The sequence below is a fragment of the Ahaetulla prasina genome, chromosome 4 (genome assembly GCF_028640845.1).
Source record: "Ahaetulla prasina isolate Xishuangbanna chromosome 4, ASM2864084v1, whole genome shotgun sequence".
Lineage (NCBI taxonomy): Eukaryota > Metazoa > Chordata > Lepidosauria > Squamata > Colubridae > Ahaetulla > Ahaetulla prasina.
The window spans coordinates 45,275,660-45,292,079 of record NC_080542.1 but is presented as its reverse complement, the minus strand read 5'-3'; the positions used below and the strand labels follow the sequence as shown (position 1 = coordinate 45,292,079).

At 41.7% G+C, this 16,420-nt stretch overlaps 1 protein-coding gene across 3 annotated transcripts in view; it reads left to right on the top strand.

The window, feature by feature from the left end:
* STARD3 (StAR related lipid transfer domain containing 3) overlaps nt 1-16,420 on the top strand; it is a 44,065-nt gene that overhangs the window by 19,598 nt on the left and 8,047 nt on the right. For all 3 annotated transcript variants that reach the window (XM_058181120.1, XM_058181121.1, XM_058181119.1), the window contains 6 exons: nt 2,599-2,691; nt 6,302-6,364; nt 11,450-11,545; nt 12,349-12,428; nt 12,515-12,619; nt 15,593-15,686. In XM_058181120.1, coding sequence (XP_058037103.1) covers nt 2,599-2,691; nt 6,302-6,364; nt 11,450-11,545; nt 12,349-12,428; nt 12,515-12,619; nt 15,593-15,686 — 531 coding nt within the window. The remainder of the gene's footprint in view (nt 1-2,598; nt 2,692-6,301; nt 6,365-11,449; nt 11,546-12,348; nt 12,429-12,514; nt 12,620-15,592; nt 15,687-16,420) is intronic.

Here is a 16,420-nt window from a genome sequence, read left to right as displayed (position 1 = left end):
AGCTTAGTCTAAGCAAGAGTACAATAGTGGGCAGTAACCCATAATAGTAAAGGAAAAGAATCAGGTGTCATTTAGTAATGCCACCTCACCCATCTATCTAATCCACTGTGAAGGTGTATTAAATCCTTTTGCTCATCTTTTCAATTCACATACAGCTAGAAATGTGATGGGTTTCTAAAACATCCAAGGAAATATTTCCCAGGACAGGTGCTGAAATATACTCTGTGGTTTTTATTCTAAAATATCTCAGCACTTATCACAGATAGGTTTTTATCCATGCCTAGAAGAACTTCCAGATTAGTTGCAGTGATCAGATGTTATATATCTGCATGTATCAAATGTGCAACCGTTTTGTGTGGGTCTGTGCAAACAGTATATTAAAATTATATTTTATTTATATTAGCTTCATACAGATTTTGTAAGTCGATTAGTATTTTACTTCTTGGAGAAACCCGTGGCTTTCAGAAAAATCCGAAATCTCTTCTGTTGTTTGACGAATATGCTTCCCTAAAGCAGAGCATCAAACAAAGCTTTGTCAGGAATTGAATCTTCCCTGCAGAAATGTCAACAGTCACTGTGCATCCCAGACCTTGTGTGTCCCAACTTTCTGTCTAGCCTGGGCCACATTGAATGAAGAGGAATTGTCTTGGACTGCATATAAAATATGTAATATACTTAATGTATATAAACCACAGAATCATGTTAAAAGTTTATGATCTTGTGGGGCCACATTACTAATTGTGCTGGGCCACATAACAGACCGTGGGTTGGACATGCCTATCCTAGACTTATTAGAAAAACCCTCTTGTCTCTTGTTTTTGTTTCTTGCTATCCACCAGGGGGCAGGATTATTCTGTCTAATATTTTCTACCAACTTCTCAAAGAAAGCTCCATAAGCCCATAGTTTTTGGTACAATAGTAGCATGCCAGTCCTTTTGTGACATGGACAAACAATTTGTATTTGCTTCCCTGAATGAGTAATAGGTTTTTTTGTTTTTAGTATTAGGAGAAGTAAACAGTAGAGATAGTAAGCTGGTGTCTATTTAGATTGGGAGAGGTAGTTTTTGAAAAATGTCTAAGGCATAAAGGCTGGACTTGCTTATCCAGTCTTACTGTTTTTTTAAAATAAGCCATGCAACTAGGGCAGTAATATTTAAATTGATCATATGATTAGAGTTTCTGTTTTCTTTTTAAGGAAGCCCTCACTTGTATTCAAAAGACTTCGCAATAACTAAAATATTTAAAATGACAGGACACTTGTTTGGGCATATTTATATTTAGCCTCTTTAGACAGTACTATTGAATATTTATGGAAAGATTACTGAAAATTAACTAATATTCAACTTAAAATAAAAAAAGATTTTTTCGAATATAACTTAGGGGAAGGGAGAGAGATTATCCTTATATTCGATTTGAATTTGGATGGAAGTAACAGTGGGGTACCCCAAGGTTCAATTTTAGGCCCAGTATTCTTCAATATCTGATCTAGATGAGGGAATTGAAGGGGACTCACCAAATTTGCAAACAATACTAAGCTGGCAGGAATTGCCAACACCCTAGAAGACAAACTATATAGGTACAGATTAAGTGAAACATGGCTTAATGTCAGTAACTGTGAGAGGGATCTTGGAGTCCTAGTGGACAATCACTTAAATATGAGCCAACAGTGTGCAACAGGCAGCCAAAAAAGGCAATGCAATCCTAGACTGCATTAACAGAGGGATAGAATCAAGATCACATGAAGTTCTAGTACCAGTTTACAAAGCCTTAGTAACGCCATACCTGGAATACTGCATCCAGTTCTGGTCACTACAATTCAAAAAAGATGTTGAGACTCTGGAAAGAGTGCATAGAAATTCCCCCCAAAAATGATTAGGGGTGCTGGAGGCTAAAACATTCAGAGAACAGTTACAGGAATTGGGTACGACTAGTGTAATGAAAAGAAGGACTAGAGGGCACATGATAGTACTTTTCCAATATTTGAGGGGCTTCTACAAAGAAGAAGGATCAAACTATTTTCTAAAGCACCAAAAGACAAGAGAAGAAATAATGGTTGAAAACTAAGTAAGGAGAGAAGTGGCCTAGAACTAAGGAGAAATTTCCTAATGTTGAGAGCAATCAACTAATGGAATAGCTTGCGTTCAGAAGTTGTGGGTGCTCCATCACTGAAGGCTTTCAAAAAGAGATTAGACAACCATTTGTCTGAAATGTTACAGGGTCTCCTGCTCAAGCAGGGGGTTGGACTAGAAGACCTCCATGATCCCTTCCAACTCTAATGTTCTATGTTTTACGTTCTTGTTTTCAAGAAAGCTGATTTTATACTGATTCAATGGACAACAGAGTTTCTTCTTTCATTCACCCTGAAATGGCACCTGTCATAGAATTTGATCACTTTGACTCCCGGGAACAGCATGGGGATATACAGAGTGCAGATGGTAAATGAAGGGAAGTCTGGTTGGTGCTGCATGTAGCCAAGAGTATCTCCTTGTATCATATTAGATTAAATTAAGTCTTGAGCTAATGAACTTGAGATATCAACAGCTGCTGAGTATAAAGTGAATTATGTGTTGCTAGGCTGTGTTTCATATTTTGGCCTAGGAGAGAGAATATGTCCGGCAAGGCAAAGTAGCAATGGAGGTGATGGATCAGATCTTAACTCAAGAAGAAAACTGGATTTTTGAGAAATGCACAGTAAGTTTACATTTCTGAGTGACTGCTGGCAGAAATCCTAGAACCAGTCATGTCACCTGGAAATGGCACTATTTGATTTAGAAAAAGCAGTGCTGAAGTTTTCTGATACTTTCCAGTATCAAAAGATTGCTGATACTCTCTGTATCGCTATGGTATTACGTGGTGCAGGATCATTACTTTATCATTCTTGCATTGAGACCTCTCAGATAAATTTTAATAAGGACCTGATATTCTTCTGTCTCTTTGGTTTCAGTTTTTATGGACTTTGTTGTAGAGCAAAATTTAATTTAAAAATGATAATAACGAGGACCTACTGAATAAGCCTGAATAATTTGAGGGAGCCAAATTTTCTTCCCAGTTGCTGCTCAAGACTAGGAGGCAGCTCAGTTTCTGCTCATTCTGAATTCTAAATTGAGAAGGAAAAGGGAAGAAGTTGTACCATAGAGACCCAACAATTGTACCAGAGGGGGGGAAATGTAAGGTATAATATTTCATGTAGACTATTTAAAACTTTTGCAGGATTCTACTTCACAGGAGTAAAATCTGAGCATAACCACTTGTAGTCTTCCCCTATTAATATTTATCAAAGCAAAATAAGGATAGCAGTAGCAATAGCACTTAAACTTATATACCACTTCATAGTGCTTTACAATACTCTTTTAGCAGTTTACAATGTCAGCATATTGCTGGGTCCTCATTTTATCAAGGTCGGAAAGAGGAAGGCTGAGTCAACCTTGAGCCAGTCAGGATTGAACCTAGCCATGGGACAGAATTTCCCCGTGATAACTGCATTTTAACCACTGCACCATCAGAGATATACAATATATAATTGGTTAACCGAGTTTATCTGGATTCACTTGGCACCAAATTCTTGATGGAAAAGCAAAATGTTCCTGTGGATAGAGTAGATATAAAAAGTCTATATAACTTTGTTAAAATGCCAGGTTTTGAAGATGTAAAAAAATCAGACCAAGATTAATCACATGAGAATTTTTTTCCACCTTGTATACAACGTACAGGCTGTACAATTCAATTGAAAAACAAATTGCAGTCTTTGAGGAGGAAAAAATAAAAAACTTACAAAAATATGGTTAATATATTATTTTATAAGTAGAGATGTGCTGTGTTTAGAATTAACCAATATTCAGACTGATATTAAATGGTAATCAGTGCACCTGTCGTCAATTAAAATTACTCTGATCAAGCCCAGATAAATTTTAATAAGGACCTGATATTCTTCTGTCTCTTTGGTTTCAGTTTTTATGGACTTTGTTGTAGAGCAAAATTTAATTTAAAAATGATAATAACGAGGACCTACTGAATAAGCCTGAATAATTTGAGGGAGCCAAATTTTCTTCCCAGTTGCTGCTCAAGACTAGGAGGCAGCTCACTTTCTGCTCGTTCTGAATTCTAAATTGAGAAGGAAAAGGGAAGAAGTTGTACCATAGAGACCCAACAATTGTACCAGAGGGGGGGGAAATGTAAGGTATAATATTTCATGTAGACTATTTAAAACTTTTGCAGGATTCTACTTCACAGGAGTAAAATCTGAGCATAACCACTTGTAGTCTTCCCCTATTAATATTTATCAAAGCAAAATAAGGATAGCAGTAGCAATAGCACTTAAACTTATATACCACTTCATAGTGCTTTACAATACTCTTTTAGCAGTTTACAATGTCAGCATATTGCTGGGTCCTCATTTTATCAAGGTCGGAAAGAGGAAGGCTGAGTCAACCTTGAGCCAGTCAGGATTGAACCTAGCCATGGGACAGAATTTCCCCGCGATAACTGCATTTTAACCACTGCACCATCAGAGATATACAATATATAATTGGTTAACCGAGTTTATCTGGATTCACTTGGCACCAAATTCTTGATGGAAAAGCAAAATGTTCCTATGGATAGAGTAGATATAAAAAGTCTATATAACTTTGTTAAAATGCCAGGTTTTGAAGATGTAAAAAAATCAGACCAAGATTAATCACATGAGAATTTTTTTCCACCTTGTATACAACGTACAGGCTGTACAATTCAATTGAAAAACAAATTGCAGTCTTTGAGGAGGAAAAAATAAAAAACTTACAAAAATATGGTTAATATATTATTTTATAAGTAGAGATGTGCTGTGTTTAGAATTAACCAATATTCAGACTGATATTAAATGGTAATCAGTGCACCTGTCATCAATTAAAATTACTCTGATCAAGCCCAAATAAAGTTTAGCTGTTCTGCTAGGATTTTTCTGAATTGACTCAGTTGCCTCTTACAAAGCGCTTGCAATGGTTGAACAGATTCATTGTTGGAAGGTATCAGTCAGGACAAGAGTTTAAAAAACTTGCCAGGCATTGGATATACCATAGGATACAGTAAAGACCGTCATCAACAAGTTGGGAAAATATGGCACAGCAGTGACATTACCAAGAACTGGATGTTCCTCCAAAATTGAAGAAAACTAATCTGAAGCGCTGCCAAGAGGCCTACAGCAGCATTAAAGGAGCTGCAGGATTTTCTGGCAAGGATTGGTTGTGTAATACGGTGCATGACAACCATCTCCTATATTTGTCATATGTTTGGGCTGTGGGATGGCAAGACAGAAGCCTTTTCTTACAAAGAAAAACATCCAAGCCTGGCTGTGTTTTCCAAAATACAGTACACTAAGTCTGGCGAAAGCATGTGAAAAAATGTGTTACGGTCTGACGAGATCAAGGCCATGAACTTTATGGCCATAGTTCCAAAAAGTATGTTTGGTGCAAAAACAACACTCTGCACCACCAATAATGCACCATAACACAAGTGAAGCATGAAAGTGTCACCATTATGTTTTGGGGCTGCTTTTCTTCAGCTGAAACTGGAGCTTTAGATTTGGAGCATTTTTTCCAAGGAAGAATGGGAAAAGATTCCCAAGGCAAGATGTGCCATGCTGATGGGCTCCTACCTCAAAATGTTGTCATTAATGACTGAATGCTATCATAAAATCAAAAGGCGTTTCAACAAAGTATTAATTTAAAGGGTATGCACATTTTTGTAAGTGTTTTTTTTTACCTGAAAGATTTCAGTTTGTTTTTCAATTGACTTGTGTAGCTTATATGTTATATTAGAAGGGGGGGGAAATTCTAAAGTGATTTATTTTGGTCTGGGGTTTTTTTATATCTCAAAACCTTGGCATTTTATATCCACTGTAAGCCATAGTTTAAATAGTTAAACCTATTCCCTGTATTTTTTACTTCTGTTGAATCACTATAACCTCTGAGATTAACCAAAAATGCTGTTTTAGGTAGTTCATCTGTGTGCCAAATTAAGCCAGGCAGGGCATATACCAAGAGGCTTCTTGATGGCTTCACTCTAAACTGGAGTAATTGTCTTGGATGCTCGAGGACTAGATAATTTACAGAAGCAATGGAATAATTTACAGAAGCTTGGTATATGTTAGACTAGCGGTTGGTGAATCAGATAGACAAGATAGTATAGGATTGCCTGCTGTTTAACCGTGGGGCCAGCTCAGTTAATAAAAAGTGGTGGAGGAGGGAGTACTACAAGCCTGGAAATTTTCATAACACAGTAAAAGGACAAATGTTGAACTCCCATGATTTTAATATTTCTTGTGCAGGACTTTGGGGATACAATTCATTTTCTTGAAATGCCATTCTATGGCAAGGTTTTCATCCTAAAGGTAAGGTGCCTTTCAGCTTCCTTCCAAGCTTTCCAGCCATCTTTCCTTTCCTTACCTATACCTTTTGTTGAAAATGGAGGGAGTAAAGATGGGCAGATACAGTCTATGTTTTGAAAGAGATGTTTTTTTGAGTGGCTGGAGGGGAATATACTGTGGGGTGATTGCTTGCCACCCTGTAATACACATATTTCTTTTTTGTGTCTAGGTGGTATTTCATTCTTTCTAGCACTTCGTCCAATGATGTTGTTTGTTTGAGAGATTTTATTTATTTATTTATTTATTGTTTCAATTTCTATACCGCCCTTCTCCCAAAGGACTCAGGGCGGTTTACAGCCAAAGTAAAGACAGTACAATTTTTAGGACAAGTTTAAAAGGAAAATTTAGAGTTGGTTGAAGAACTTAAAACCAATAAAACCCCTTATTAAAACCCCACTAGGCCAGTCCTGCACGGTGAAACAAAAATGTTTTCAGCTCGCGTCGAAAGGTCCAAAGATCAGGGAGTTGACGGATACCTGGTGGTAACTTGTTCCAGAGGGTTGGTGCCCCCACAGAGGAGAACCTCCCTATGGGAGCGCACTGGTCGATGGGAGGTCGCTGGTAGCAGCAGACGATCCCATAAGTAATCCGATCCTATGCCATGGAGCGCTTTGAAGGTGGTAACTAACACCTTGAATTGTACCCGAAAGACCACCGGAAGCCAGTGCAGCCTGCGCAGGAGAGGTGTTATATGGGAGCAACGAGTCACTCCCTCTATCACCCGCGCGACCGCATTCTGAACTAATTGGAGTCTTCGGGTGCTCTTCAAGGGAAGCCCCATATAGAGAGCATTACAATAGTCCAGATGAGAAGTGACGAGGGTGTGAGTGACTGTGCACAAGGAATCCCGGTGCAAGAAGGGACGCAACTGGCATATCAGGCGAACCTGGTAAAAAGCTCCTCTGGTGACGGCCGTCAAATGTTCTTCCAACGACAGTCGTGCATCCAGAAGGACGCCCAGATTGCGGACCTTCTCTGTGGGGGCCAATGACTCGTCCCCCACAGACAGCGATGGCCTCAGCTGATTATACCGGGATGCCGGCATCCGCAGCCACTCAGTCTTGGCGGGGTTAAGTCAAAGCCTGTTTTTCCCCATCCAGACCCGCATGGCCTCCAGACAATGGGGCATCACCTCAACGGCTTTGCTGGTGTGGTTGGGAGTGGAAATGTACAACTGCGTATCATCAGCATACAGATGACATCGCACCCCAAAACCACGGATGATCTCACCCAGCGGCTTCATATAGATATTGAACAGGAGAGGCGAGAGAACCGACCCCTGGGGCACCCCACATAAGAGGCGCCTCGCGGTCGATCTCTGCCCCCCTGCCAACACCATCTGCGACCGGTCAGAGAGGAAGGAGAACCACCGAAAAACGGTGCCCCCCACTCCCAGTCCCCCTAGCCGCCACAGCAAGATACCATGGTCGATGGTATCAAAAGCCGCTGAAAGATCTAATAGGACCAGGACAGAAGAACAGCCTCTGTCCCGGGCCCTCCAGAGATCATCCACCAACGCGACCAAAGCCGTTTCAGTGCTGTACCCAGGCCGGAAGCCGGACTGAAACGGGTCCAGATAGACAGTTTCATCCAGGTACTGAGGGAGCTGATGCGCTACCACACTCTCAACAACCTTCACCACAAAACGAAGGTTGAAGACTGGACGGTAGTTCGATAAAACAGCTGGATCCAGGGAGGGCTTCTTGAGGAGGGGTCTCACCACAGCCTCTTTCAAGGCTGTAGGGAAGACACCCCCTCTCAGAGAAGCATTAACAATTCCCTGGAGCCAGCCTCGTGTAACCTCCTGGGTGGCCAGTACCAGCCAGGAGGGACGCGGGTCCAATAAACGTGGTTGCATTCAGCCTCCTCAGTATTCTGTCCATGTCATCGGGAGCCACAGTGTCAAACTCCTCCCAGATGACAGCCTCAAGAACCGCCTCCATCATCCCATCTGAGACTACCCAATCTGTGTCCAGCCCATCCCGAATCTGAGCAATTTTATCGTGCAGATATTGTCCAAAGTCCTCAGCACGGCCTTGCAAGGGGTCTTCCCTAACTCCCTGAGTAAGAAGGGAGCGAGTCACTCTAGACAAGGCTGCTGGGCGGTTATCTGCCGACGCAATAAGAGCGGAGAAATACTCACGTTTTGCCGATCCTGTCGCCACTAGGTAGGTCTGAATATGAGACCTTACTAGTGTTCGATCAGGTTCAGAACGGCTGGCCCTCCAATTACTCTCTAGGCATCTTTTCCAGCGCTTCATCTCTCTCAACTTCTCGGAATACCAAGGAGCTGGTCGAGACCGGCGCCGGGTCAGAGGCCGCAAAGGCACGACGCGGTCCAAGGCCCCCGCCGCCGTCCTTTCCCAGGTGGCAATGAGTTTTTCAGCTGAGTCGTGGGCTAGGTCCTCAGGAAGTGGCCCAAGCTCCGTCAGAAACCTCTCCGGGTCCATCAGGCACCTGGGACGATCTCCCTGCGGTGCGGGATAGCGGTTCGAAAGTCCAACCAAAGTAGAGAATGATCCGACCATGACAAGGATAGAGTGACTAGGTCCCTTGATTCTAGATCATTCAGCCACTGTCCAGAGATAAAAATTAAGTACAGAGTGTTTCCCCCAATGTGAGTGGGACCATCAACTAACTGGGTCAGGTCCAAGGCCGTCATGGAAGCCATGAACTCCTGAGCTACAGTAGATGACTCATCGAGCGATGGTAGGTTGAAGTCCCCCATAACCATAAGTCTGGGGGTATCAACCGCCAACTCGGCTATTACCTCCAGCAGCTCAGGCAGGGCTGCTGTCACACCGCAGGGAGCCAGGTACGTAATCAGCAAACCCACCTGTATACCCTGACCCCACCTCACAAAGAGGGACTCACATCCAGCTATCTGTGGAAGAGTGACCTCCCTCAGTCGAAGACCTTCGTTAATAATAACCGCCACCCCACCACCCCTACCCTGGGCCCTCGGCTGATGAAATGCATGGAAACCTGGTGGGCACATTTCAACCAGGGGCACCCCGCCTTCAGTGGCCAGCCAAGTCTCCGAAATGCCTAACAGGTCCGCACCCTCCTCCCATATAAGATCGTGAATAAGGGGGGCTTTATTCGCAACGGACCTGCCATTGCACAACATCAGCCGAAGGTCCAGACTCTGAGGATCCTGACCACTCAGAGAATGGGAAAAGACAGAGGGACTGTAGCGCGAGTTCGTTCGCAGATAACGCTCACGCACTCCCCTAACATGATATGGTCCCCGCTTCCGGCATATCTGCCCCTCCCAGTTACCGTGCTAATGAAATGACCCTCATGGAACGGAGCGTCCGCCTCCACCCCCATCCCCGAACCCAAGCTAGTAACGACGCGAGCCTTCGCAGGATCTGGCCGTATTTCTGTCTCTCCCCCTGGTGGGTTTTCCCCCTAACCCACCCTAACCGTCCCTCCCCTTAAAAACCGATTAAAACGCTCTTTTAAAAAACCCCTAAGATCTTTCTTAGCTGCATGCTACCTCTCGGGATTCCAAAATCTGTCATCGAGGTAGGCCCTCGATAGAGTGGAGGGCCACTTCTGCAAGAGGGGGGAATCTCGCAGAACAAGAAGAGTCGCTAGCGAATACATGTATATTGCAGAGTATGGAGGGTGGTCTCCTCCCGGCAAGTCCAGATGTTATATAGACAAGTTTCCGACTAGGAACAGATGGAAGAAGTCAGTCCATGATGGAAAATGATGTGGTCTCCAGGTGGTCTTCAAAGGGCTTCAAGGTCTCCAAGCCTCCAAAGGGCTCCAAGGGGCTCCAAAAAAGAAGAAGCCCCCACAGGCCCCAGGGAGGTGGGGGCGAGGCCTTCATTCCAGAGGAATATCACCAGTCATCGTCACCGCCCAGATGTAATAGCCCCCCAAGATCTCTGTGGAGCTTCATAGGGCTCTGTGGGGCTTTGTAGGGCTCCGTGGGGGGGTCCGCGATGACTTCGGGGGAGGTCCGTGATGTCTCTGGTGGGCCCTGATGTTTGTAGGGCTCCATGGTGGTTCCGTGGGGCTTCGTGGGAGGACTTGGTGATTCGTGGGGGCTTCATGGGGGCTTTGTGGGGGGGGGACATGATGGATCTGTAGGGCTCCGCGAGGAAACCTCACCGCTTCCTCACCGCTGCCACCCCCACCACTAGTTACCTCTGCCTCCACCACAGCCATAGATGAATAGAAACGGCCGAAGACAGAAACGGCTGCAGAGAAAAAAATGCCAGTCTGCTTCGTGGAGGCTTCGTGGGGGGGGCCCATGATGGACTCATAGGGCTCCGCGGGGAAACCTCCCTGCTTCCTCACCCATTGCCACCCCACCGCAGAAAAAACACCAGTCAGCTTCGAGGGGGGTTTCGTTGGGGGGGCCATGATGGACTCGTAGGGCTCCGTGGGGAAACCTCCCTGCTTCCTCACCCACTGCCACCTCACCGCAGAAAAAACGCCAGTCAGCTTCGGGGGGGGGCATGATGGACTCATAGGGCTCCGCGAGGAAACCTCACCGCTTCCTCACCACTGCCATCCTACCGCTGGTTATCTCTGCCTCCCCTACAGCTGTGGATAAAAAGAAAAGGGCGCAGAATAGGAATGGCTGCAGGAAAAATGCCATTCGGAGGTGCCGCCCCGTCAGCTTCTTGGCCGTCGCCATCGCCATTTTCAGCCTGGCCGGCCAGGCCTCTCACCACTGATTTACTACTCCCCCGGCCTCGTTTCGGTCCCAAACACATTTCCAGGGGGGGAGTTCTACTAGCCAGGCCAGGGATCGAAAGGATCTAAAAATCGATTCCCTGGCTCGGACCAGCCGAGAAGGCCACCAACTGCTGCTCAGTATTCAGCTCCGCAGCGCCATCTTGAGCATGCGCGTGGCAAAAACGCATAAAATAAATAAACAAACAAACAAACAAACAAACAAACAAATGAGGTGTTGAGGTGTTTAAGCTCATCCTTCAATTTCCACTGACTGGTTAATATTAGTTACCCTTTGTTGCAAGTGTTTCTGGGGGCAGAGACTCTGAAATGTAACCTGTGTTACATTTGCAGGCTATTCTACAATGTCCAGCTGAGTTAGTATACCAGGAGATGATTCTCCAACCAGAGAAGATGGTCCTATGGAATAAAACTTTGCTAGCATGCCACGTAAGTCTTTCCAGACGGAGTTGTAACCAAAAAATATTCATCACTTATCACTAACATTATTTGTAATATTGATTATTATTATCTCTCTAACACCCCAAGCTGAAATTCTGAATTATACATGGCTCTTCTTGCTATGAATTGTTATCTTCAGAAAATGATTGAGAGAGGTAGAGGTATGATTGCTAGGCTGTTGGGTTTCTTATGTTATTTTGGGCTTTTCTTTTCAATAGCTATGAATCAGAACTTCAGCACACTTACTCATCCTTTTGTTTGCTAAAGACACTTTTGCTGTTCGATGCCACTTGCATGAGCATTACACATTAAGATTGAAAGGCTCAAAAATACAATTTCCCACTGAATTAATGCATAATTTATACTTTTTAAAATAAATATTTATAATATTTATAAAATAGGAGGATCTTTGAAATGCTTCAGAGTTACCCAGGATTTGCTATTTAGATTTCATTTTGTATCCATTGGTTTCTGCCAACAGCAAGTATTTTTCTGCTTTATTTAATGACAAAACCTATCACTTTTCCTTTGCCTTGTGCTCTCCAAATATATTGGTTCAGAATTTATTCTGTTATCAGATTAAATATATGAATGTTTACAATACCAATCGGTGATATTGTTTTTCTTCTGTGTAAATATGGAAGTTAATTTTGTGAATATACCTGAAATTAATCATCATTGTTCTGATTTCTTCACAAGTCAAAGTTCCTTTACAAAGAAATCATGCCAAGGAAATACTCTAAACTAGTTTATGTTGGCAGAAGTGGGAAAACCTTCTGTTTTCTTACCAGATCTTGGAACGAATTGATGATAACACAACTGTATCCTATGATGTGGCAGCTGGTGCCGCAGCTGGTGTTGTCTCTCCTAGGTAAGTTCTAATTCAGACTATATTTTTCACTATCTATTTCGTTTCAGTGAACTGATGTTTCATATGTGCTCTCTTTGCAAATCAAGAGATTTTGTGAATGTGCGTCGGATTGAGAGAAGAAGAGACCGCTACATTTCATCAGGGATGGCAACAATTCACAGCTTGCGCCCTCCTACATCCAAATACGTCAGGTATGAAAATCATATTGTTATCCTATATCATCCCAGAAGCTTTTTCCAATACACAGGTACGAAAGGGTAGGGAAAAAAATATTTTTTAATTATAAAGCTTTTAGTTACTGTCTGCATTGGCAATGAAAAAAAATACAGTAAAGAGCTTCCTATATAGCAGCATTTTCTGAGTAACTAGTTTGACCTTCAGCAACAGTGAGGAGAAATAATGTATTGTTCATTTGATAATAATTGTAAATAATTTAGGAACGTTCTTGGATGTAAGCAGAATTGTATGGTAGTACCTTATATATACTTGGGGATTCCCCAGTATGCAAAAGTCATAAAAATAAGTCCTTATTTTTATTTATTTATTATTAAATTTATTGGCCACCCATCTCATTTCAAAGCAACTGAGCGGCTTATAGCATAAACACATTAAAATAATCTAATATAAGTATACCAAATAAAATCACAATACGAACAATAAAATCATTGAGCAAGATGGAGAAGGAGGGAATTAAATGCACAGAAGAGGGGAGAGGGGATTAACTTTTAAGTAATCATCCACCTGCAGTTTGAAGCTCCCCCATTGGGGACCCAAGCCATCTGGCAGGATCAGATCTTAAGGTTCTTATGGAAAGTCAGCAGGGTGGAAGCCAATATCGCTTAGGAGCTATGATATTTCAAAGGATGGGAGCCATAGCAGAGAAAGCTCTTTTCTTGGACCTTGCCATCCCAAATTCCTTGACTGATGGGATCTGCATTATGCTTCTCTGCCTTAATTTGATCAAAGACCAGCAAAGAATGCATAAGTGTATTTGTAAGGTATAGATCAATTAAAACAGAAAAAGAGAGAGAGAATCTATGCTGAATGACTTCCAGAACTGTGGAAAGTTAAGCATGTATACTCCAATAGCCATGCTGGCTGGGGGTGATAGTGATTATAGACCAGCATGGGACAGATAGTCCTCAATTTACAACAGTTGTTCAGTGACCATTCAAAATTACAACAGCATTGAAAAATGTGACTTATGAACTGTTTTCACAGTTATGACCTTTGCAGCATCCCCATGATCACGTGAACAAAATTTGGACGCTTGGCAACTGATTTATATTTATCACCGTTGCTGTGTCCCAAGGTCATGTGATCTTTTGTGACCATCTCACAAGCAAATTCAACGGGGAACTAGGTTCATTTAACAACCTGGTTACTGACTTATCAACTGCAGTGATTCACTTAGCAACTGTGGCAAGAAAAGTCGTAAAATGAGAAACTCACTTAACAAATTTCTCATTTAGCAACAGAAATTTTGGCTCAATTGTGGTCATAAATTAAGGACTAGCTGCGTGACTAGTAACCAATTGGCCACACAATTTCAAATATTTATACCATTTTTACTTGTCTCATGTTGTGTTTTGTACTTTTCAAATTGTAAGTAATATGTGTGAAATGTATTCTTAAAATCAAAGAACAAAATTCCCACTCCAAATATTTTCCAAAATTTCTGAAAAGTAGTCGAGCTCATGTTTTGATTATTGTTCAAAGTGAAAAGGAATTTTCAAAATAGGCATTCAGGATTGCTGTAGCACTTTCTTACTCAAATATCCTGTTCCATTTGTATAGTTAACTAAAATTTGCTACAATGGTGGTCTTGGGGAGATTTAGAGAAAAAGGCAAAGTATTCAGTTTTCTGCTTCCTGGAAGAATAGAAATTTGGAGTTTTTCTTGTATCGAGCAGAAATTCTTGAGTTTTATGTCAGCACTCTAGAGTTCCTTGTGCTAAAACAAATGGAACAATCATAGCATTTGTCCTTCAGAATAGTTTCTATTGTCTTTCGTGTGCGCTTGTAATGAAGGCTGCATGAATAAGACACACCTTCTGATTTTAATGCAGAAGCCACTCCCTGGGACGGTGCATTTCAGAGCTTCCTACATAAAAGCATTTTCTGGGCAATTAGTTTGTTTTTGGCCTCTATATAATGTCTTGTGATGAGCGAACTCCAGTTGTGAGCAGTTTCCAACAAGGCCTCTTTGTTGTCATTGCTTTCTGCCTCGGGTGACCAGTCAGGGTGTCTTTGTTCACCACCTTTATTTTTTTCTGAGTAATAGCATTAAAACATCATTGGCCTTTAACTCAGAATTTGCGTAGCAATTGGAAAGATATATGAGAGGGACTGTGTTCATTTCACATGTCAGTGTGCATTATCAAGTGTTGTGTATCTTTATCCTGTTCAAGGAAATTGAGTTTCTGGTATTCAAAATGCTCTGTTTTTTTTAAAAAAACAGTTTTTTGCATCTATTATCAAGATACCAAATACAGATAAGAACTGGCATCTTTTCACCCATTTCTTTTTCTCAGTATTTAAATTTGTGGGATATTCCTTGAAGGGCATCCTTCATGGTGAGAAGTCTAAGCAATCATGGGGTCCAGATTCATTTGGTTGAAAGGACACTATCTGTAATAATGCACTGGCATGGCATAATCAATGCAAATCGACACTGTTAGTATGGTTGGTGGCTTGCTCATAACTAATTTCCCATGAAATGCAACTTACAGATTTTTAAAAAGTCAGTAAATTTGCAAAATCTTTAATAATATGGCCTGGATCCAGTATCACTGACAGCTGCTTTCCCATCTGAAATAGTTTGGGTGTAATTACCTTCGAAATGGTTGGTGCCCTGTTTAGCACTCTTCTGATGGAATGTTCATAACCCCAAGTCAGTAGTTTATTTGTATTAGTTTTAAGTAACTAGAGGTGGGATTGCAGTTGAACTAAACTGATTAATGATTCTAAAAGGACATCATTAGAAACAAAAAGGTGTAATGATAGTGATAATGATAATGCCTAATTTGTTTTCATAATGTAAATGTACATTGCATTGAACTTTTCTGTTCAGTGATTGGTCTGTCATTAAACTAAAATTTATCTTAATTTTTTCTGCTCTGTCAGTATATGTCCAACATTATTTATGCTTTTGGCTTTTCTCAGAGCAGAGAATGGCCCAGGAGGTTTCGTTGCCCTGAAATGTCCCACAAATCCAAATATTTCTACTTTGTTCTGGATACTCAATACGGACCTGAAGGTAAAGTATATTTTATCTTTCTAGATCTTGATTTAATACTGGCTTATAATTACAAATTGGTCCATTGTGCTTTACTGTATTCTAATATTTTCCAACACAACTGTCTGGCTATTACTGCATTGTCTTTGGCTCCTTGGTGCTTGTGGGCTATACTGAACAGAATGTTACATGGATTGTATAACAAGATTCTGTTGCAATACATACTTTACTTCCTGCAGTTCCTAGGAGGCTCAGTATTGTATAAATATCACAGATTAATTCAAAATGACATCTCACTGATCTTTTTATTCTAACTTGTAATATGAGTCTAGGAGCCGCACTGGTTAGAATGCAGTATTGCAGGCTAATTCAGCTCACTGCCAGGAGTTCGATTCTCACTGGCTCAAGGTTGACTCAGCCTTCCATCCTTCCGAGGTTGGTAAAATGAGGATCCAGATTGTTGGGGGCAATAGGCTGACTCTGTAAACAGCTTAGAAGGGGCTGAATAGCACTGTGAAGTGGTATATAAGTCTAAGTGCTATTCTAATTTACAATATAGATATTTTATGATATCCATAAAGTACTGTGATTACAAAGTCTACATAAAATTTGAAGTTATCAATATGGGTTGGATTCAGTTTCCTGCAGTGGAAGTTTTTAGTTCCAGGTTAGTTTTGTTTAATTCCAGTTGCTTTGTTGCCGCAGTTCCCTCTTTAGAGATCCATGGGAGAAATTGGTGGTGTTCTTCCTTATTA